This window comes from Parus major, chromosome 5 (assembly GCF_001522545.3).
Source record: "Parus major isolate Abel chromosome 5, Parus_major1.1, whole genome shotgun sequence".
Taxonomy (NCBI): domain Eukaryota; kingdom Metazoa; phylum Chordata; class Aves; order Passeriformes; family Paridae; genus Parus; species Parus major.
In genome coordinates, this window is record NC_031774.1 from 48300400 (window position 1) to 48324211 (window position 23812).

Here is a 23812-nt window from a genome sequence, read left to right on the forward strand (position 1 = left end):
GGTTTTTGTTTTTTTTTTTTTTTCCATTACCAAATTCTGGAAATGTAGATTCAAGATACTTGCCATCTGCTGTTCTTGCAGTATTTCAAATCTTTGGTGTTTTCATAGGAATTTCTCTCTTGAGCTTTAGATGTAATATAAGGTTCCCATAGATTTGTCCATTGAAAATGGAACTGAAATGTATTAAATAAAAGGTAGACTCTGAATTTGAAATAGGTGCAGTTCTTAAAATTTAGAGGAATTTTTAAATCCTCTGTTATTTTTATCTTGGTCAAGTAATGTATGAAGGGAACAAAATACCTTATGTTCTATAAGAATTTAACTTTTGTTAAGATTTTTTTCATTGAATCATTTGAGGTGTTATTTTAAAATCACTAAAAGCTTTTACAACTGATGCAATCCAGCTGTAATCTAGAGAATGAGATAATGCTGTTTAATGTTCTCTGCTAAACTTTTGCCAATAATTATTAATGTTTCTATATATTTAAGTTAATTTCTTATTCTTTTTTCTTTTGCTGTGGGACAGTATATTTTGATACCCTTAATGTCAAGCCATTTATAATAAAAATAGCTTTTAGAGCTAAATTTCTTTCATGATAAGAAGATACTCTATTGATTTTCTCAGTATCAGGTAGAGCCTTTGAGGGAGAATGTTTTTATAGGGTAAATGTTTCAGCTTTTAATAAGTATTATTAGGCATTAACGCAGCAGTTTTTAATGAATTTTAAATTGTCTTAAAGGAACCCAGCCAGAATGGACCTCTTTTTACTGAGTTAAAGTTCTACATGCGAGCTGCTAAGCCAGATGAAAGTAAGCAGTCTATTAAAATGTTTTTAATGAGCTACAAGCATTTATGAAAATAAAGCCTGTAGTAGTAAAGTAAGGTTGAACTTTGAGAATCTGTTCAGGTAATTTTCAAAATTATTTTTCAATTACTGAAATTGATTTCAGATATATAGTAAATTAGAGGGTTTTGGTAAGAAGTTCTTTGTAGTTCTGTTGGTAGTATTGTCTAAATTTAAACTTGAGTTGTATCTCTGTCCCTACAATGGATGTGTGATTAACTTTCCTGTGTACTTTGCATACACATTTCCATGAAATAAGCAGCTCACAGTTATTCAGAAACTGTAAGTGATGTGACTGTTCCCTTTTTATGTAAGTCTCTTCTTATGCAAATTAATGAACTTAACTTTATTTGTATTTTCAGTTCAGAAGTGGACTAAGTCCCATAAACTGAAATATTTAGGTGTACCAAGATATTGGGGTTCTGGCTTGCATGAAAGAAATGGAAACAGGTGAATATATCTTTTGTTCACACATATTGGAATTTATTTCATCCACAACCATTATCTCTTTTAGGCAAAGTTACTTTATAAGGTGTATTTTCCGCTTATCTTCATGTTGTTCACTTCTGCTACAAATTTTCATGTGCATGGCAAGGGTATGTTTAAGGGCTATATAAATAGATTTTGTCAGTATTGTTTGTTACTCCTGTTTGTGTTTGTTACAGTCTTTATAACTGAGATTTCATTTGTTGTGAGCATTGCTGTGTAAAGCAATGATGCTATTTCTGTATATGTGGTTTAGGAGCTTTTTATATTTTAATTAAAAGAAAGTAAATTTCTAATGTACAAGTTCTGGAATAATGGGACTGAAGTTTTTCTCGTTGTGTGCACTGAAAGAGTGTTTTCACTCACAAATATTAAGGACTTAATGTTATCTCAAATCTGTTCTATTTTCCCTAGGGTTGGGGCTTTTTCTGGCTTAATCTGTGAGATATAATAATTGCTAGTCTCAAGTTAAATTTGTTTTAAGTCTAGGGATAGTTTTTAGTATTGTTCTATGCCAGGAAAGGTTTTTGTGACTTGGTCTTTAATGTTAATGCCTGCTTCTGTAATAGTCCTTGTTTCCTAGTGACTGTTCTCTACACAGATGTGCTGCAAAGGGGTTTTGGTAGTTCTCTGGCAGCTTACAGTAGGTCAGGCTTCTTTGTGTGACTCACTGCATAGGACAGTCGGTGTGAATGCCTTAGTACATCAGAAATATCAGTGTTTCAGTAGGTCCCCAACTGTAATACTAACCAAAAAACAAGATACATTTTGAGAGCAAAAGTAAATGCAGCATTTTTTTTACCCTGCAAATCAATGTGACTTAGCATTTGGTGCTTAGTGCATGAATTTCTTTAGTATAGCCACTATGAGCTCTAGTTCTAGAACCAGTTTGGCTATAGCAATGAATATTAGAACACCTCTGGCAAGCGAGAGGTTTTTGTTGTTAAAAATAGGTCAAAAATGTTTGCAATAGATTTCAGTAAAGGAGCATTGTAAATGAACATGTTTAATCACTTAGCCATTTATAAAAACTAAGAAATGTATTTTTGTAAGTACATGCTTGGTTTTGCCTATAGTGAATTATAATAGGGATGTTTTCCTCTGTGAGTAACTTTGTTGAATAACTAGATTAGAGAGAAGTTTTTCTGATGGGTGAACATTTTGAGTAGCTGATGTAAAAAAGGTAAGAATTGATATATAGTGTTAAAAACCCTCTGTATTTCAAGTATTTCCCACAGCTTCTTTTGAGAGAGACATATTCAGTCACTAGTTAGTACAGTTAACATGCAGATAAAATATCTCCCCTTGGTACAGTTCAGTAACTTTGCTGGTTTTGTGGCTTTGTTTGTTTTTTTTTTGTCCTTGAATTTAGCTATCGATTTTTGATAATGGACCGATTTGGCAGAGATCTTCAGAAGATGTATGAAGAGAATGCAAAGAAATTTTCCCATAAAACTGTACTACAATTAGGCCTGAGAATAGTAAGTTTTAAAAATACATTTTATTTTCTCGATCTGTCGTCCCTATGTAAATGTCTCAGTTCTGTCCCACTTTTGTGCCGACTCCAGGTCCTCTGGTGGGCAGTCCTGGGTACTGCATTTACATGACTTTTGTTTTGTTAGCTTGATATTCTGGAGTATGTCCATGAGCATGAATATGTGCATGGAGACATCAAGGCCGCAAACCTCCTTCTGAGTTACAAGAACTCTAATCAGGTATTTATAATGCATTTTACTCCTCATGTTTTAAACCTTCTATTTGACAACAGTGAAAGTGCTTTGAACCTGTGAAATCTAGCAGAAGCTCATTTTTAAGAATGTATATGGTAACATTATTTCTGCTTGACATTTATATCTAGTTAATATTCTGTGATTTTTAATGCATTTTGCTGTACATTTATCAATTGAGTATTTGGCCTAAATAGTATTCTAGAGAAATTCTTGAGATTAAAAAAAAATTGACTCATAAATAGGTATTTGCAGGTGGAAGGCTAAAATTATATAGCACGCTGGTAAATTATGTTTGCCTGCCTGCATTGTTACCTCTTTGCTTTGTTCAAGAAATCCATCAGATAAGTGTTATGTTTCTTGAAAAAAATGGTCTTTAAAGTGTTGATTGTTCCACTTGATTTATGTAAGTCTTTCATTTTTCTGCACTTTTAACTCTCTACTATTCAAACGATGCATATTAGAGTTTCAAATTATGTATTTGTTCTTGCCCAAATGTTTTAGCTTGTGAAAGAAGTAAAATAATAAGTAATTTCAGTTCTCTTAAAGTAACTGTGTTACTTTGTTAATAAGAAGTAATAGTATGTAGTATTGTTCAAATGGGTCAACTGACTTAAAACAGGGTAACACAGTGATTGTATTTATAACTCTATGGACATTACTTCTTGTTTTGCTTGTTACTTGGGTTTTTGTGGTTTTTTTTAAGACCTAATTTTTCTGGTAATAACTATTTAAGTTATTTAACTATAACTGGTCTTGCCTTCTGTAGCAGCAAGAAATGATTTCCGGATCAGACTGCTTTGTGGAAAACAATAAAACCTACCTGACATATTGTTTTCAAATCATATGTGTTAAGATTAATCAAGTAATGAGAATAATTCAGAGTTGTTCAACTTACCATTCTTAATACTTTTAAAAAAGTTATGAGAATGGTTGGGAATTGCATATATTATTTGTGTATTTTTTGTATTTATAGTTCTTTAACCTTAGACTGCTTTGTGGAAATTATTAGGTGTACTTGGTGGATTATGGACTTGCCTACCGATACTGTCCTGAAGGAGTTCACAAAGTATATAAAGAAGATCCTAAAAGGTGCCATGATGGAACTATTGAATATACCAGTATTGATGCACACAAGGGTGTGGGTAAGAATATAAAACTTAGCTATAGGCATTTGCATATCCTTTTTTATAAATAAAAGACTTTACAAAACTCAGTGCAGCAAATTAACAAACCAGGTTTCTGATTCTAAAAATGTTTTTCCTTTTTTTTTCTTTATGTGCTATGCTTTATGTGCTTTATGTGCTATTTTTCTTTTTTTTTCAATTTACTAACTTTTCGTACTTGTATTTTTAATGTAACTTTCTTAAGAGCTCCTTAATTTATAACGATCAGAGGTCCAGTGTATTGCTTTTTATTAACCAGAAAAGTAATAGTGCTTGTGAGATCTCAGTAGAAAAATAGGTCCTGGTTTTAGGAGAAAAATAGTTGCTGTTATCAATGTGAAAATATTTTTTATTTTAACTTTAAAAACTTCATTTAATTAATTAATTATGCCTATGGTCACTGAAAATCAGAAAGCAGTAAGCGAGAAAAGGTTGAATATGTAAAGGACAGGTTTATGTCAGATTAATCATTGAGGAATTATAGTGAATACCAGCTTCAATTTTTTAATTCTTAAATTTTGCTTTATTAGCATGAGAGTGTTTTCTGAAAAAATAACAGTTGATGAAAATGATTATTTACTTGAGGATACTTAAAGCGTAACATAATCAAAGATAACTTGATTTGCTGATTTATACTTCTAGTGTAGTCTGTGGTCATTGTTCATGTGAATTGTTTTGGTGGGATTTTTTTGCGAAGGCTTAGGGATCCGATATCATACTGTCCTTTGTTCAGTTTTCAGGCCACATAAAATAATTCAGCATTGTAGAATATTTTTTGGGGGAGGTGGGGTTTCAGCACTTCTACCTTTTTATAGATAAAGGGAAGTAAAAACTATTTTGAACAGAAAGTCAATCACTTCACCAACTTGTTCTATTTTTTCCACAACTGGAGTACTTAAAATGCTTCCCAAATTGGGATAACTGCAGCATGTCATGTCTTTGAATAGGAGAGATTGATAAAGGACTTGAAAATGAAGTGATCCTTCCAGATGTGGGAACAGTATTTTTTCCTTCCTACCTTTCATGCTAAAATAAAGACATAAGTAATAATAGATACAGTAGTGTTATATTGTTAGCATTGTCTTAACATATTTATAAATTTTTACTGTTAAGCTGTGTGTGCTTTCTAAGCTGATGTTATGGTCAGTTTTTTTATGTGTGCATATATATATTTAGCACCATCGAGACGTGGTGATCTGGAGATCCTGGGTTACTGTATGATTCATTGGCTTAGTGGCCATCTACCATGGGAAGATAATTTGAAAGATCCAAATTTTGTCAGAGACTCAAAAATCAGGTGAGAAACTACTTGTTTTCATTCTCTTATGAAAATGAAAATGTCTTTCTGTAGAAATGCTCTGTACTTTCAGTATGTTCCCTTTTGGTGAGTAGCTATCTTTTTGTGTAGCCCCCATTTTCCTTTCATGTCTCATGTATCCTTGACTTGTAATTAAACTTCACTTGTACTGTTCTGCTGTTTTCTTTTGCGTATGTGAGATGTTTATTTTTCCACTGTGGTATTGGCACTCTAGAATTGCCATGGTGAAGCCAAAAGCACTCTTAGCAGGATGCAGGTAATCATCAGTCATGCTTTACAGGAAGAGAAGTGTGGAGTGTGAGTCCCTTTAACACCATGCTCTGATACATGTGGCAGAAATGAAGGCTAAAGGGGAATCTTAAATGTCTTTGAGCGTCATTCCAGCTAGAACACTACTGTTAAGGGGTTTTTAAATTATTTTTCATTTTGTCCCTCAGCCTCAATGTCAACATGTTATCATCTTCCCCTCAGCCCAGATCAACCTTCTCTTGTCACATATTTAATATGAAGAGAGCTGTCTCAGCACAGCAGTTTCTGCCTCATTAACAAGTATTTGTTATTTGGCTTCCTTAGAATTGGTATGTGAGGATGGACCAGTTCTTTTTCTTCAGTCTTCTACTTGCTTTTAAGAATGAAAGACTGTTTCAGATGGCCCATCTGACATTCATCAGATTCTCAAATGTGCTGCACACCTACAAATGGCTATACTGAGTCATACCAGAGGTTTATGCAGTAGTTTTCCTTGTATCTGACAGTGGCCCAAACTAGGTATTTAAATAGTTTATCAGAACAGGACAAAATTGAAAATTCAAAAGAAACAGTAGTTTTGACTAATTTTATTTTTCAGATGTAGAGATAATATTTCCATTTTGATGGACAAATGCTTTCCTGGGAAAAATAAACCAGGTAAGAGGAGCTATTTTAAAATACTTGTTTACTGAACTTTTTACATATTTTAATTTTTCCTTTCAATCAGGAACAATAAAGAGGAATGAATTAGATTGTTGCCTAAGAGAAGTCTAGACTGTTTGTTTTGGCTGCAGTTATATACACCACAGACAGTGTGTTGCTTCTGGTTAAGCACAGTATTAATTTCAAACATGTGATGTGTAAATTGATTTTTCAATTTAATTTAATTATTATTAAATTAATTCAAATTAATTTAATTTAATTCAGATAACGGAATTTTAGATGTGGAAATTTAAGAAGTAATGCAAACTTAAAGTATAGGTTGTTCCTGTTTGGCAGATGTGATTTGCTGAGTACATTATTTTTTTTTTAAACCACCTTTAATAGAAATGGACTTCCTTGGGATGTTGATATTTAGTTATTTCCAGCTGTTCCTGGTGGTCAGAAGAGTTTTCTCATTGCAGTGTGACTTGTTTTTTCAGTGGTCTGATGTTTCATGTATTTTTTACTATACATTTCAGTCTTGAATTAATGTAGTTCTGAGATAACATTGAATTTCCTTTTCCACATTTTTAAATATAGACATAAGAAATACCATGTAAGTAAGCATTCATTGGTGAAGATTGGCCTATTAGGTTTTTTTACGACTGACTGTTTTCTTCATTGCAATAAGCATGTAAAAAACAGTGATGCTGTCACCACTGGGTAACGAACCTTGGTATAATTTTTTTCTAAAATGTGTAGTAGTAAAGACATAATTATTATGAGTTTATAAATAACCATTTCAAAAATAGTGTAAGTAGTGCATGCATAATTTCTGTCTCTTTTGTAGTAAAAGTGAATGATTAAAACATTTTCAAATAGAAATTAATTGGAGGTGCCATTTCTTTAGATGAATTGGCCAAATATATGGAAAAGGTGAAGCTACTCAGCTATGAAGAGAAACCTGTTTATCAGCATTTCCGAGAAATACTTTTGCAAGGTCTCAAGGGCATTGGACAAAAGGATGATGGCGTGCTTGACTTTGGCTTGGCAGAGAATGGAGATTTTCCAAGAAATCCTGTGCAAAAGGTTTTACTCTAAAAATTCATGTAATTTTTATTGCATTTTGTTGAGCTAAGTAAGAGTTAGTGGTATTGGAATTAGGTGTCATAACTTAATCTAGTAGCAAATAATAAACTAGTGAAATGTTTAAGTTCTAGTTACACACATTATTTCTCTAATTCAACTTTACTAATTGTTAATAAAACTTAATGTAGAATGATGTTTATAGAGGTACTTTCATAGTAGATAGTACCTTGGATAATAAAATTTGTATACCTGGATATAATGACGTTTGAACAGATGAACATTTGGTTAATTTACTTTCTTTAAATTGGTAAAACTCCAGATGGATCAAAGTACATATAAGATTAGTCTAGGTTTTGTTTCATATTAGTTTCCTTTCCATGACTAATTCAAAACTTAGTTTAAGTATACATCTTTATGGCAGGTATTTGATTCTGGAATTCACATACGGATTTCACTGTGATCTGGTATATTATTTTTGAGTGTTAACTGTATTGGTAGGCTAGGGTTATTTTCCTCCTTGTATTTAAGAAGGCTTAAACTCTGGACTTGAATTTGAATATGGCATTAAGGACTTTCTAAGCTTTGGGGAAAGTGTATGTTAAAACAGCTTATAACCATAAAAAAGTGGTCACATAATAGGACAGTAATTATCATCTTCTATTTCAAACTGCATTTATTTCTTCTTTATTTACATTTGTTAATAGCAGGTGGGCAGTTTATTGGTTCCTTTAGCATGAGCCGGGGAACTGAGAATTCTACTACAGGATAATAGTACAAGTACGTTGCCTGCTTACTGACATGATCAGCAGTGTGTTAAACATGGGGGAAAAGCAGGAAAAAAACCCCCTGTAGGATTCTAGAGTCTTCTGAAGATAAACGTTCAGCTTTTCTTGGATCTTTTTGCCTAGTAAAAAGTATTTTGGCTACAATCATAGAGCTGTGGCCTCTATACTAAGATTTTCCACTGAACTGAGTGTAATGGTCCCTCCAAAAGGAGAGCTTGATAGCGTAAGTTCCGTTCCCCTGTGGTTTGATATGGCTTGTGACCTGTATTTTGGGGAAAAAATAATCTGTCTTTAATGGTTGGCTGGTTTCTTTGCTGAGTAAGTTGGCCTGCTGCAGAGCCAACATCTGTGACCTTTAATGTCCTTGTCCAGCAGGGATGTCTGGTGCACATTTTCAGTGGAACAAAAGCTTCAAAAATCTTGGCTTTTTAGCCTGTATCAGTCAAGATCATTACAAAAGGGTGGGATAATCCTTTTCTGTAGGTTCTTACCTCCTGACATCAAATAGAAGTAAGCCTTTTCATTGGGTTTCTTTTTTTTTAATATACTTTGAGAACCATATGCATGGTCAACTTACTCAGTTATCACAAATATGAAGCACTTTAGATAAAACACACAGTGCTACTGGCCCACTTGAGTAAGTGTTTTCAGCTGTCTGCTTCATATTTCAGTGGACTTGATGCTACTTCATGCCAGCTACTGCTAGAATGTCCGGACAGAATAAGATTGATTGACATCATAAACTTGCTTTTGACCAAACACCAGGACAGATGACCCTTCTATGTTGGGTTTTGTGGGCCTTGTAGCAACTGCAGTATAGGCTAGGTTAGGAGATGACTTAGTGTTTTAAAGATAAGCTCCAAATTCTAAACTTCATTAAAAACCACTCTCCATAAAGATAATTTGCCATTGATCAGTAGCATTTTGCCTCTGAAGGCCAGGATCTTCTGTTGCGTGCTGCATTTTGTTTGGCATTCTTAATGCTTAATTTGAAAAAGAAAAATGCAGTTTGGCATCCACCCTTGAAAAGACTGTCACCTCTAACACAAAATATGCATGACGTTTTGTCTCTACTGATCTTTTAATCACAGCAGGTCTTAACACTCCTTCATTTCTTTTGGTGCAATCTACCATAATATTTTCTTAAAACAGTGTTATTTGATATTCTGAAGTTACGCTGTTTCTTAGCTGGGAGGTAATATTTCTACCTTCAATGTAAATAGATTCTTAGAATGTAGGATTCTCCTGTGCTTTCAGCTAATTGAGCCATGGTGGGCATTAAATGTTAAATATAAGCATGGTTGTTCTGGAATCTCAGTCATTCTCCAGTATTGGTATATGGGTAAAAGTCACAGATGTCTGCTGTATTAAAAATCAGCATTTTATTTTCTTTATCATGGCTCAAGTTTCCCCAGATGTATAAGTAAATGAAACATAGTCCGCAGCTCTGCTTGAGGTTTTTCCTTTTGTTTTTTTTTTTTTCCTGTATAGTTTGTGAGTGTGGTATTCTCTGGTAGTTCTAGACAAACAAGAAGCTTGCAGTACCAAGTGTTCAAGGAAGTATTTCAAGCTCTTGACTAAATTATTTAGAGCGAGGACCACATTTTACTGTTGTTCAGTGCTGAAGAGTGGCTGGGAAATACTGGGAGTAAAGTAGCCTGGAAAAATACAGATCTTAGTGATTTGTGGTTCCTTCTAATGTTCAGGTTCAGATGTGCAAGTGTTGCTTTTGTCAGATGAATGCTGCCTGATTTCTACTGCTATATAATTCACCTGCATCAAGATTAAGAAACCACTTTTTATTAAATAAGCTTGGAAACAAGATAAATGTATTTTGCCTTTGTGTAATATGTATTGAATATCTGTTTTTCTGATGAGCATTTAAAATGTTTCCTAGTACAATTGGGAGGAATGCATTATCTCTCATATAAAAGCAGTACAGTGCTGAAATAGTCCTCCTTAATTTTGGTCAGAATGAACAAAAGTGTCTGTGTTTATTCCTGCCTAATGCATCACAAATCTGCTGACATGCTAACCTTGGAGTCTTGGCTGGCGGTAATCAGGCCTGTGCACCGGCAGGAAAGATGTACCTAATGCACTCCATCAGTGCAGTTTGCATATGGAAGTTCTCACAGGGGAGCTGCCCTGTGCCAGCTGAGGGTTACCTGCCCACTGCAGTTATTGTATGTAATTATCGAACCAATCTGTTCAGCCCAGCAGGGTTTAGATGGTAATCATGAAGCAACACTTTGGAAAGGAAAGATGTAATGCACTCTCCCCTTCTCCCGTGAGCTGTGTGAAGTTGTAGCCACTTTTAAAGCTGTATTAGTAAAGCTCTAGTCTCACACAATTAAAAAATAAATAAAGAAGGAAAGGTAAAACTTCTCCAGTGTTCAGTGCTTTTCATGAATGCCTGATGCAGGTCTGTTCATCTTTTGCAAAAATTATGTCTTTAAAACAATAATTTTCCATAACTACTTCAGGAATACTTTGCAATAGTAGGATTAATTGTAATACACAGTTAAGAGTTCTATCCATTTAAAGGTTTTAAAATAATGTACCTTGAAAAGATTTCAGATTTTCCAAATACGTCTCGTTGGAACAGAACCCATGGTTGCTATTTAAAAAAAAAAAAAAAGTACTGGTAGTGAGTATTAGCTGCTTTTAAGCTGTGCTAAGAAAGCCTTAAGAAGCAAAGATACAGAAAAACTTGAATTTAATGTGTAATTTTTTTAGAAAAACCCAATTAATATGAACTTTGGATAAAATGTTTTTATGTGTTAAGTTTTTCAGATTGCTCCTCTTGTAACATTTATTCAGTGTAAGTTAAAAAACTCCCCAGGTTATGATCACAACACCTCATGTTTTCCTGCATCAAAATTTCACCTACTAAAGTGATCTTCAGATTGGAGAACTGTTGTTTTAAATCGTGTATGGCTTAGTACCAGTATTCTTGTGTTAATATAGGAATAAGTTTTCTCTATGACTGGAGACATTTTATAATACATAATATAAAATAAGGCAATACCTTGTGAGGATATTGTCTACTTTACATGGTCTTTCCTGCACTTGAGCTCAATTGCTATTTTTTGTTATTTATTTATTTATTTTTCAGAAAAGAAGAAAGGCTGCAGCTAGTGAGAGCACTGAGGTGGAAATGGGGGACACTGGAAGTCCAAAGAAAAAGAAAGTTGCTATTTCTAGTAAGTCAAAAGATTGTTCTTACAGTCACATGTACTGGTGTGGCAGGAGAGCTTGGCTAAAGTGCAGACCCCCACACAGCCACTTGCTCCCCTCCTCAGTGGGACAGAAGGAGAAAATAGGATGAGAAAACCTTAAAACAAAGATGAGGAAATCTATTACTGTTTACTGTTTTGGGCAAACCAGACTCAATTTGAGGAAAATAAATGTAATATATTGCTAATTTAAAATAAATTTGGATAGTGGCAAACATTAAAACAACACCTTTCTTTCTCCTTCCCCCAAGCTCAACCTAACTACTTCACCCTTGTTCAGAGCAGGGGTCCTGGAGGGGAAGTCTGCTGTGGTCTCTGCTGCTCCTTCATCCTTACATTTTCCCCGGGCTCCCGGGCTCTCTTCTGGGTTGCAGTGTTTCTGGGGAAAAAAAAAAAAAAAAAAGTGGCCCAGTTTTTTAGGAAATACCCATTTTCTCCAGGTTGGGCTCTCACATGAGTTGCAGGTGCTATCTCCTCCGTTCTACGTCCTTCCTGAGCTACAGGGAATATGTGCTCTGGTGCAATGGAGTACCATTTCCACCTCTGATTTTGGTGTTCTGTCTGCTGTTTCCCACTCTTCTTCTGCACTGCTACTGCCTTTCTACCTGTCCAGCGAATTGTTTTGTCCTTTCTTAAATCTTTCCACTGAGGTGCCACAAACAAATTTGGCTCAGCTTTGGCCTACAATGGGTTTCTTCTGAAGCTTTGGCCTACAAAACCCACTGTTTGTACTGGAGCCAGCTGGAAAGGGCTGTGTCAGCCACAGGAGAGCATCTGGCCTCTCCCCACAAAGGCTAGCTCTGAAGCTGACCTCCACTTACCAAAACCCAGCCACATGGCCATAAAATACCCAATAGAACCTTTAGCAGTTCAAGTGCTTTTGATCTTTTGCAATTTCTTCTTATATTAACTTTATTTAATAAAGTTAAAATATTTAAATTTTCTGTGTAAGAAAGGATTATGCTCCAATTAAGTAGTGCCCAAAGCTGCTTGAATTGCTGGATGATAAAAATTGATGGCTGAATCCTGTTATTTTGCCATTGTTCATTCTCTGATCATTCTTATTTTTGTCCTCCTGTCTTGTCCAGTTCACTGTTAAAACATGCTGACTCCTCAGGATTCCTCTTCACAGAGTATTAAAGCCAAGGGCTAACAGCAACAGCTTCCAAAATCAAGCGTGTTTAAAGTTAAGGAAAGGATTAGCTATAAGATTAGAAAATGCTGAAGCTATTATTTCAACATAATTTGGCATAGTTTCAGTGCAGTATGGAAAAAGTTACGGACAGATAAAGTAGGATTATTGAAAATCCCACATGAGAAATCTTCAGTAGATCTGTATAGGGTAAGCTGATGGTGAGTGTCCAGTCAAACTGCTTTATGGATCTGAACTTGTAATGCCTTTATGTAAATGTGGACTGAATTCAAGTAATAGCAAAGATACTTTTCCTAAAGAATTTTCAGTTTATAATTTTAAGTAAAATACCAGATGTTGTCTGTAGTCAAATAGTCTAAAAATAATAAAGCACTAGGACTGAAGTCTACCCCCCAAAAAATCTCCTTGTTTAAAAATGGTTTGATCAAGGAGTATTGCAGGATCCAAAACTGTTACCTTTTAAAGACAGTAATAGTATTGGTGAGTTCTGGTTTTACTCTGGTATACTTACTCAAACTGTATGGCACAAAGTACAAGGAATGAAGCTAATGTTATTCCAGGAGGTGACTCTGCTTTGATCATTTTCAGCTGTTCATATAGCATTTTAATCATTGAGAGCAATGATTATTTCTCATTTTTGAATGCCTATTTACTTATTGACTTCAATTTGTTATAAATTCTGTAGTCTGTCAGTGGCTGAAAAAGTGTTAATTGGATTATTCCTCCTTTCAAAGCAATAGAATTACTTTATATTACACTGACACAGTTTTAGTATTTTAGATATAATTTAAGACTTTTTAACAAAATACTTAATACAGTTGACTATTTTCTGGTTGTGATTTGATGCACATATGCAGAACATACTTTCTTTTCTTATGTTAGACTACTTTTTCCTGGGATTGTAGATTGAAATTCTTTTAGAAAGAGATGGAAAAGAAATTGAAGAATTGCAATCCGGGTGGTAACATCAGTTTTTTGTAAACAATGTTTTTTTCAGTCTAAGTAACGGTATTTGGGAGGCTGTATAGATTTCCGAGATAAGCTTAGATGAGAAAAACTTCCTCTTGCTAGTTCAGTAGAGTTACAGATGAAATGGCTCTGTCATCTTTTTACATTACTCAATTTAATGAATACCAAGTAGAGGGAGTATATAAAATGCTTTCAGGTGAAATGTGATACATGTACTTACTCATTTTGTTCTCTCCAAATTTGGAGTTAAAAACTTTACCAACTATTACATGATTCATAAATCTGTGTTGAAGGAAAAGGGCGACTGTTTCATAATCTTCTGATTCTGATGCTTTTATAGTTTGAAAAGGGCTGATTATTATAGAAATACTTAAAACTGTGTTTCCAAATCTGACTAGTTTTGTGTTATCATGGACTTGTTTCTCCATTTTTCCTGTGACTAAAAAAAAAAATAAAATCCTGAAGTTCAGTAAAATGGATATTTTCTTGATACCTCTTAGTTATACAACTTGAACTTGAGTCATACAGGAATGCTTTAAAAGTTGTTAAAATTCTGTTTTATTGGTTTCGAAGAGGCATAAATACAGTGGAATGGTAGATGCTCTTTAGGTATTCAGACACCTTAGAAGTGTTTGAACAGAAAGCAATGGCAAGAAGAGCTGTGCAGCCTCTTGCTGTTCAGCTCATCAGCATTAACCACATCTGACTATGCAATTTGTCTCGTCCAGTCCAAAAGATTAGTTGTCTCCAAAAGATACTGATCAGCTGTGTGGCATTTTGAGTACTCTAAGGTACTCAGTGGCTACAGGAAGTCTGCGAGTATTGAAATCTATTGGGGCTGGGGAGCCCCAGACTTGGAGGAGGAAGAGGAAGACAGTATGGCACTGAGTAAGGACAGCAGTGATTGGAAATTCTTGCTTCTGCTGTCAGCTGCCTTTGGTTGTTCTAAAACAGTGTAAAAGTGTAAAAGTGGCCATATCAGATGAGGTTGTTAAAGGCCTTCTCTTCCAATCCTGTCAGCCATCAGTGTTTCTGCAGCAGTTAAGTGACTGTTTGGCAACAGAATCAGAAAGCCCTTGAGAAACAAGCAGTGTTGGAGTTTCAAAATAAGTTGCATGAAATTTAGTGAAATTCTTAAATTGCTTTTTATTTATATTTGCGTGTAGGCACCTTTTTGTTTTGTTTCCCTGACATAATGTACCCATAGGCTTCCCTGAAAAGGGGAATTTTGCAAGGTATTCTTTATAAAGTAGTATAGATGATGTTGAATTATTATATTAGCCAATCTGTCTCCACCAGGAAAAGTGCTGTCAGAAGAAATGATTTTTATTTAAATAAGAAGCTTTTCCCCCCTCTGTTGCAGCTCCATTTTCAGTGTTAGCTGCCTTCCATTACAGTAGAAAAATATAGATGCTTATAAATGATGATACTGTTAAAACAGAATAACAAACTTTGGCATACACTGTACATATCCACCAACAATCATACAGGGGTTTAGTGCATAATATGATAGGACTGATACGCTTATTTTTGATCAGTTTGGTGGAATAGGCAGATAGTACAGGCATCCTCAGTGAAAATCTCATAAATGCTGGAAAAACAAGTGTTTCATGAGAATTTGTGAATAATCCTAGGTTCAAAGCTACAAGAGAAATATAACAACTACCCCAGCAGGTATTTTTAAATTTCGGAGTTGATGAAGATTGGATTAGGGCAGTGCAGAATTTTTTTGAACAGCCTTTTTTATTTTCTGTTCTGCATTTTTTAAAGACAGTTTTGGGGTTTATTAATTAGGACATGTAAAGAAAAATACTAAAGTAGCTATGACAATGAAACTACTATATTTTTAATATACTTTTAAAATAGTCACTACTACTATGGGCAGGAATTCTGCTGGTCTGCATTGCTGGACAGCATCTACTATATTAAGGCCTTAAATGGGGTCTTTGGTTACTGTTGCAATATAAATGAAAAACTATGAATAATAAAGAGCTTCAGTATGAAAACAATCATACTGATTGGTTAAAAGAACATTCAAAAATGGTGGTTTAAAATTATTTCTGAATTAATAGGTACTTAGCTTTATGTTTATTTACCTTGCATGGCTTTGCATAAATCAGTATCTGGGTTAGTCTTAAATCTTTTTTTTCTTTATTCAAGTAAGATTTATTACTTAATGTCCATTTAGGTGCATTTTTGCATTTAGAGAATTTTTGGCCTTGTCACAAAGCTTTAGGAGAAAGCAAATCATACCTTTTTTGAGCTTGTTTATGGTGCAACTTGCTACTTGTCTTTCTACTCTGTACCAATGCCCACATTACAGGTAGATTTTTTTTTTCCCCTTAATCTTTTACTCTAAAAGGCTTATTTTCTGTGAGACTTGTACTGGACTAATTAGGTTTAATTGTGTTATGCGTCTCTTCTTTCTTGTGGAGGATTAGGTATTGCCTACTATCTGTTACAGACTCTAGAAGAAAGTAGTTACAAATTCTAAAACTATCCATCTCTGTGGTTAGTGACTGAAAGATCTGTCCCTTTCTGTGCTATTCTTAGCCTTCCCTTACCTTTCTCAGGAATGTTGCAAGTTAAGTGTTCTAGTACAAGAGTTATGTGAGCTGGGTTTAGAAGTTAAAAGCATGTGGAGCAGTGTTGTATCTAAAAATTACCATAAAGATCTGGGTTTTAAGCAGAGAAATACTGTTTTCAGTTGCCTGAAATATTGACAAACTGACTTATATATTTTGCATTAAGTATATTCAAACGTAATATGAAGTGATCTGTCTTTTTATGCCTTCCCCGGGATTGAGGATCTTCAAATCCTGTTTAAATTCGAAAAGGTGTGGTAGGAGGTGCTTTTAATTTTATAGACTTTTAAATATTGTGGATAGGAAATAGATTTGGTTTGCATTTAAAATAGATTTGGTTTACATTTATCTCTGTAGTTCTTCACAAATAGTAGTGTTTTTTGGACAATTTGCAAGTGACAAATTCAGTGAGAATTACTTTGAACATGTGCCACTAATCATAATAAAAGGAAAAAATTAGTGTCCAACATGTAAAGTATGGGAGTGTTACTGTGTACTTCTGTGTGTGCTTGGAACACAGTTCTTAATTTAATCTACCTTTATATTTTAGGCTTATTTCTGTACAATAGCTTCAGATCATTTCTAGCATTTAAACACATTTAAAATATAAGTAATTTAGGTTCCCTTTTTACATTTCATGGGACTTTGTTGTGTTTGCTGCTAATAAAAAGTGTTAAATTAAAGCACCTTGTAATGAAAATTTGCCATGTGTAAGGTTTTGTATCATAACTTTACATGTAGAACTAAGTAATTTAAGAAAAAAAAGATATGTCTGCTTTTTTGGTTGTTTTACCTGAAGATGAATTGTAGTATGTTGAACATGTATTGCAATTCAAACTCAGATATAAAATTTGCAAGTGAAATTTTTCTACAGGAAAGAAAAATTGTACTGCAGTGACTCAGATTTTTGCAGGGAACTAACCTTTTGCAAGATTGCAAGTAATGTTTTGGATTAAACTGCCTTCTTCCTGCAAATTGCTGTGTGGTGAAGAGGAAGGTTAATTTCAGACACATGCTGCATGGGACGAATTATTTCTGTTTATGTACAGTTGTGTTTTTAAATATCATCAGTGAAGCAATTTTTGCAAATAGAAGTAAAACAGTTTCAGGTTCATCTGGAATAATTTTATATTAAAATTTTTAAAAGAATACTCATATATTTGATGTTATCAGTAAGAAGTATACAGGCATAAAGTTATAAATAATAGATTCTTGTGTTCTGATGTTTTTCCTTATGAGAATTTGAAAAGTATTTGCTTTATTTGTTGAAGGAAAGGGAGTACTTGGCAGAGCAGAGTAGCTAAAGCTAAGCCACATCCCACAAGTTCACTAACTTTTCTCTCTTATCCCCACCCACAGTCATATATACTGGAATTCAAGTCCATATTTGCATTCTTCTGATCTCTCCTTTTTTATTTTGAGTCATATTTCTGAATTCTTATAGAAAAAGAGCTGCTGTCAAAATGAAAAAGGCCAACTAACCACAACTACTATTTGTTGCCTTCGCAATTTCTTCAGCAGCTTCAGAGTTCTGAAAAATGCTTGTCTGAGAAGTGTTATTCACCAGGTTTTTTCAGTTATACAGGAGTTCCTTGGCTAAGCTGGGAAAGAGCTTGTCAGAGGACACTTCCTTAAAAGAAGGAAAATCTTCTTAGAAGAAGATTTCATCTTTTATCTTCTATAAAAGAAGAGTATCTCTTCATTGGTGCCATATTCAAACAGCCCAAAGTGATTGGAGAATATTGGTGTTTTAACTCATTAAATGCTGCAGCCTGGCCTAAGTTCCCATTTGATATTTGCATCTGGTTGCTGAATGTAGTCTTTGGCTTCCAGCACTATTTTCTTATTCCTTCCATATGTAAATATCAAATGTATGGGTTCCAGTTTCTTGTTTCCTTTTTCAATCTGATGATTGTAGAACCCTTTAAAGGGGCAGTTGAAGGAAAAGATCTCCTAGAGAGCCATCTAGCAAAATGATTGGTTATTTGATACCAACAAAGACCGCTGAAATATACCTGAAGCACATTTTACAAGAGAAAAGGGATACTGTGATCAGGAGGAATTTGGAAGAACTGGCAGTTCTAAGCTGCTTTGGAAACCACAAGTATATATTTATTACTTGAATTAGTAACAAAATTATTCTTGGCAATAATTGATTGCACTGCAATCTGTAGTAGTGGCATATGTAAGATCATAGATTAGGGACAGTCTCATTACTACCTTATCACTTCTCAGGTTAACTGTGGCAATTTCACATATTTATGTGTAGAATAATTTAATACAGGCATGTAGTTGCCTGTATTAAAGCAACATCAGTCCTAACGCTGTCCTACAGTGGCACATGGGGGTGTCTACATAGAAATGATAATTAAGCTTCATCTGTGTGGATACCAGTGGAGTATGTCTCTTTCAGAGAACACCACCACATCATCCACCACTCCAGATTTACTGACCTTTGTTTCTTAAAGATGTAAATGTAGAACAAAATGTGTTTGTAAGATTGTGCACACATTTGCATGGAGATTAGGTGTGGGGCTCTTTTTGAGAAAGGAAACTTTGTAATGTCTGATCAATATACTTCTTTTGATGTTAGGTGTTTAATGCAATGATGATGACTACAAATTTGGCTTGAGAGCTATAGTTGCTGAAACTCTTCAGCCCATTAGCTGGAGACTGGCATGTACTTAGTCTGTGTCAAGTGTAGATTCAACATATGGAAGGTGATGCAGTTGGCTTACTTCTAGCATGTCTGCTATTAGATATTTTTCACTTACCTGATGTTTGCTAACAGTCTAAAATCTGTATGTGGCTCTGTTTTCAGATATTCTAACTTACGATGTAACTTAGAAGTCACCTAAATCCTGCCTGATTTTATCTGCTCAGTTGCTGCGTTTTCATGTTTTCAAATCTCTCACTGTCCTCCTTTTCATCAAAGAAGGCAATTTAAACGGGGAAGTTGTGACTGTTTTTACCCAAGGAACTTCTGTAATTTAATAGAAACTTAGAATTTTTTGACTTGAGCACAGTTTTATTTCTTAGTCATAAGACTTGTGTGGTTCTAAACAGTGTACATAGAATTGGAAGATGAGAAGGGACATCAAGAAGATATCTGCTCTGTACACCAGTCCAATCAATTTATGTTGGTATTAATCTTGATACATGCTAATATTTTATCTTAAAACCTCTATGATTATTCTAAAACTTCCCTGGTCCACACCACTTGTAATACTTAACTATCCTTACTATTACAAAGGATTTTATAAGGGGGAGTATTTGAATCTTTTTCTTACCTAAAGTGAATCTCTCTTAAGCTTACTAGTTGTTCTAGCTGCTGTGGACATGAAAATAACACTCATTTTATGCAGCAACCTTTTGCAGATCATATGTCTCCCATTTTTCTTTTTTTTTTAAACTCTCTTCAGATAAACTAGTTTAATTCAATGTTTTCATGTTGTTGTTTTTGTTGAAGAGCTAGAAACCACTTTTTCTCTGCATTTTTCTCAGATCTTTTTTGTAGGATGAGCCCAGAACTATGCACAGTACTGCTGGGTTTCTTTTATTTAATCAAAGCTTCTTTTATAAAGCTTTGTTTTCCATTGTTCTCTGCTTCCTTGATTCACCCAAGTTTACTCATTGAGCTTGAATGATTAGTGACTCCCACTGCTCAAAGGCTGTTGTCTTAAGCAAGCAGCTTCCTTCTTAGGATGTTCATGAAATTCAGTTTTACTTTTCTTTATCTGTACACTTGACATGGATTGAGGAATTATATATAGTTTTACAAGCAGGAACTGAAGTAATTAAGCATGCTATCTTCAAGGAGGAATTTAGGATTAAGAAGAGAAAAAAAAAAAGACATGATTAGGAGATGAAAAACATTTCATTGTTACTGTATATGGAAAAAGGTAGACATTTTTTGTGTGTAATATTTTTTGTCAAAGTGACTGTGGTTGAATGCGATTCACAGAAATGAGCAGTGGTGTTTTGTTTTCTTCCATATCTCTGGTAGTAGGCAGACAAGAATCAAAGTGCAGGGGGAGGTTTTATTATTGCTTTTAGGTATGGTCTCTTTGAACAACCTGCCTGCCAGGTTTACTAGGAATCTTATTTAGATGGGATTATTCCTACCTTTGTTAATAAAGTATTGTCAGTTGATAGATTGAATCTCTAGGCACAGTTGCACTGATAGCTGAGCTGGTTTAACAGCTGACATTGCCAAATGGAAATCTTTCTGTTTCACCTGTGTGCCTTCTACCTCCCCCTGTATAAACTCCATTCAGAATGCTCCAAGATGACACATTTCACTAAACTCTGAGAATACCAGACCAAAATTTCTTTGCAAAGTGTCCTATTTTCAGCTGGGATAGAGTTAATATTCTTCCTAGTAGCTGGTGCAGAGCTGTGTTTTGGATTTAGTATGAGAATGATGTGGATAACACAGATGTTTTGGCTGTTGCTGAGCAGTGCTTACCCTAAGTCAAGGACTTCCAGTTTCCTGTGCCCTGCCAGTGAGGAGATGCACAAGAAGCCAGGAGGGAGCTCAGCCAGGCCAGCTGATCCAAACTGGCCAAAGAGATATTCCATCCCATGGAATGTGATACCCAGTATATAAAATGGGGGAGTTGGGTGGGAAGGGCAGTTACTGCTGGGGAGCAGGCTGGGCATCAGTCATTGAGTGATGAGTGAGTGTATATATATCTACTGAGTGAGTATTGTGCATCACTTGTGGGTTGGTTTTTTTTTTTTTTTACATTTGTGGTAGTTCATCTCTTTTTTTTTTACTTTTGTTATTATTTACTTTATTGTAATTATTTAACTGTTTCTATTTCAATCTGTGGGGGTTTTTTTCCCCCCCTTTTTCCAATTCTCCTCCACTTCCCAGTCAGAGGGGAGGAGGAGTGAGGGAATGATTTCTGCGTGGTAGGTAGTTACTCTCTGGGGTTAAAGTGTGATCCCACAGCTGGATGAGCTTAGCACAAAATTAAAAAAATGGCTTAGTACTGGAAAATATTATAAAACTAAAAGTTGGCACATGGGGAGGAAGGAGAGGTGTTGATTTTGTAGAGGATCTTAATTCTTCTGGTGAAGATGAGCTAACAAAATGACTCAGCTCCATGTGATGATACTCTTGGAGAAGTCAAACTGTACAACATGTTTTTTAAGAGAAGGTGAGTGCCCAGAAATAGTTGTAGATTTTCCTCTGTCCATGGCATATTCCCCGTCCCCACTTAACGCTCAATGAATGATTTGAGTTGAGCTATCCTTTTAAAAACTGGAAGTATTTTCTTGTGATCTGTTTGTGTTATTTTATTTAACACAAAGTCTGTTTTGTTTGAATTGCAGATGCAGTTGCTGCCAGAACTCAGAAGATGACCTCACCAAAACCCAAGAAAAGCACAGCAACCAGAAAGAGAGTCCAGAAGTAAATAATATATGGAGCAACAAATTAAGTTGCTCTGTGGCTCATTTCTGGTTTGGTTGTGGTTTTTTTGTTGGTTTTTTTGGGGGTTTGTTTTTTTCTTTTTCTGTGGGTTTTTTTTTTTTTGTAGCACTGGAATCTTTTCTTTCTAAATGATGAATCCTATAAAAACATGGACTGCTGTTTGTACCTGTTTTTGAAGAATAAATGTTTTATTGAGACATTTGCATAATTTATGTATACTTAAATACTAATGCAAAGTTTTGCCAACTTCTGAAGTGGGGATGCATTTTTATTCTTTATATACATGCATTCACGTCTTAAAGGCAAACTGAAAGAGAGTGCTTTTTTCCTGCTTCATAATGTAGAGATAAAGCCTTATTTAATTGTTTCATTATGAATACTGTATAAGAAACAGCAGTATTGCATCTGATTTCTCACAGTTTTGAGTAAAGTCATATTGGTGGTCACTTAAATACACACTGAGATGAAGTCTGAAAAAGCAGAAATAGCTTTTAAATATGTTTCAAGTGTTTGAATTAAAAACAGAACATAAGGCAAAAATCATGTCCTTACATTCTGGTTAATATAAAATGCACATAGTCAATTTTTTGGAAGACAGGTACTAAATTTTAGCCATTTTTTGCATAGTATTTGTGTTTGTAGAATTTTTCCAATTATTCAGTTTCTCTGGAAAGAAAGAGACCAGAATTTCAGACAGAGGGCCTGGGGCAAAGAAAAGAACCAACTTAAAAACCAGTGCCTATTCTTGATCACCCCCTCAGGTTTTCTTTTTATATTAGTGAAAAGACTAGAATATAATAGCAAGTAACTTCGTGCAGAATCTAGTTTCAGTGTAATATTGTCTCATAGCAATAATGGTTTACCTTTTTTAATGCTTGAGAAGCATGTAATCTTCCAAAGCCTTTTGTAAAAGTACTTCATTGGTTGGCTTTGAGTCCTCTTTAGAGCTGTAAGTCAAAAAACAGTGTTGAATTCCTGAGTGAAACATTGCTGCATTTCATATATCTACTGCAACATACACATAGTAAGGCATGAACATCATTCTTATCAGGGTAGCCAAAAGTTTGGTGAACCAAAAGGAATCCATATGAGCCAGTGAGAGTGTATTTGTGTGGATGTCCAGCTTGCTTGATTGTATAATGTCTGAGTAGCAACTCATGAGATTAAATAAATATGTTGTAGCACTGTTGAATGAATGAATGATGAGGTTATGTTTTGTAACGAGGGAATCCGTTGTTTTGAAATAAAACTGGAGTACCATATTTTTAAGAGGTGCTTTCTCATTTCTGTTGACTGTTAGGCTTGTTTTCCTGACTATTAGCAAAGTGTGGCTGACAACTTTAAGTGTAGCATTCTCTTCATTTCAGATGTAAAAATAGGATTGCTAAAGCCTCTCTCAAGTTTAAAACTCCTCATATCAAACTATTATTTTAATGATCTCGTTTAATCATTTTGTTCAGGAAGTATGTTACGCTGTTCTGAATAGCTATTGTCAGTAAGGCATACTGTATTCTCTTCCTTGTCACATACTCAAAGTTAATGTAATTCTTTTGTACTTCAGTTGTTTGACATTTTATTTTTTTTAGTAACTTATTTATCACTAAACTTCCTTTGATAACTTTCCAAGTTCTCAAGCAGTGTGTTTTCTTTTGACACCACCAAAGCTAAATGGAACAAACATTTATTTCCATATATTTGAAAAGAATGTTTTGAGGTGCGAATTTCATAAGCCACCCCTACTTCCTCCCACCCCAAAAATGTCCGGGAAAAAAATGTCCTGGCAGGTGTTCTGTGAAGGGAAAGGGTGCTTTTCATTCAAGGTGAATGTTGTTTCAGGGCTTGTCTCTGCTCACAAGGCACTGCAAACCCCAGGCACCAGCTCGCTGTAACTGCAGTAGTGTTTAAAGCGTGGGACGGCCAGGAGGAGCGGAGGGGAAGGCTGTGATCATACCCGCAGCGCTACCGTATGGATCACATACAGTGCGTGCTTGCACACACGTGTTCTCTCTGCTTTGCCAAGCACTGATGGGGAAATACAGCACTTCATGAGAAGCGGAGGGTGCAGTTGGATTTTGTTGACATCCCCGTTTGAAAGTAAAGCCCTAACACAAAAGAAGCAAGC

The 23812-nt window shown here is 34.9% G+C and overlaps 1 protein-coding gene across 1 annotated transcript in view; it reads left to right on the forward strand.

Annotated features, from left to right (window-relative positions):
* Positions 1-22952, forward strand: part of VRK1 (VRK serine/threonine kinase 1) — a 35284-nt gene extending 12332 nt beyond the window's left edge. The window contains exons 4-13 of the mRNA XM_015631783.3: positions 741-810; positions 1208-1295; positions 2704-2812; positions 2954-3046; positions 4071-4203; positions 5401-5521; positions 6390-6448; positions 7344-7522; positions 11423-11510; positions 21591-22952. Of these exons, the coding sequence (XP_015487269.1) occupies positions 741-810; positions 1208-1295; positions 2704-2812; positions 2954-3046; positions 4071-4203; positions 5401-5521; positions 6390-6448; positions 7344-7522; positions 11423-11510; positions 21591-21673 (1023 nt within the window). The 3' untranslated portion in view covers positions 21674-22952. The remainder of the gene's footprint in view (positions 1-740; positions 811-1207; positions 1296-2703; positions 2813-2953; positions 3047-4070; positions 4204-5400; positions 5522-6389; positions 6449-7343; positions 7523-11422; positions 11511-21590) is intronic.
* The last annotated feature ends 860 nt before the right edge of the window (positions 22953-23812 follow it).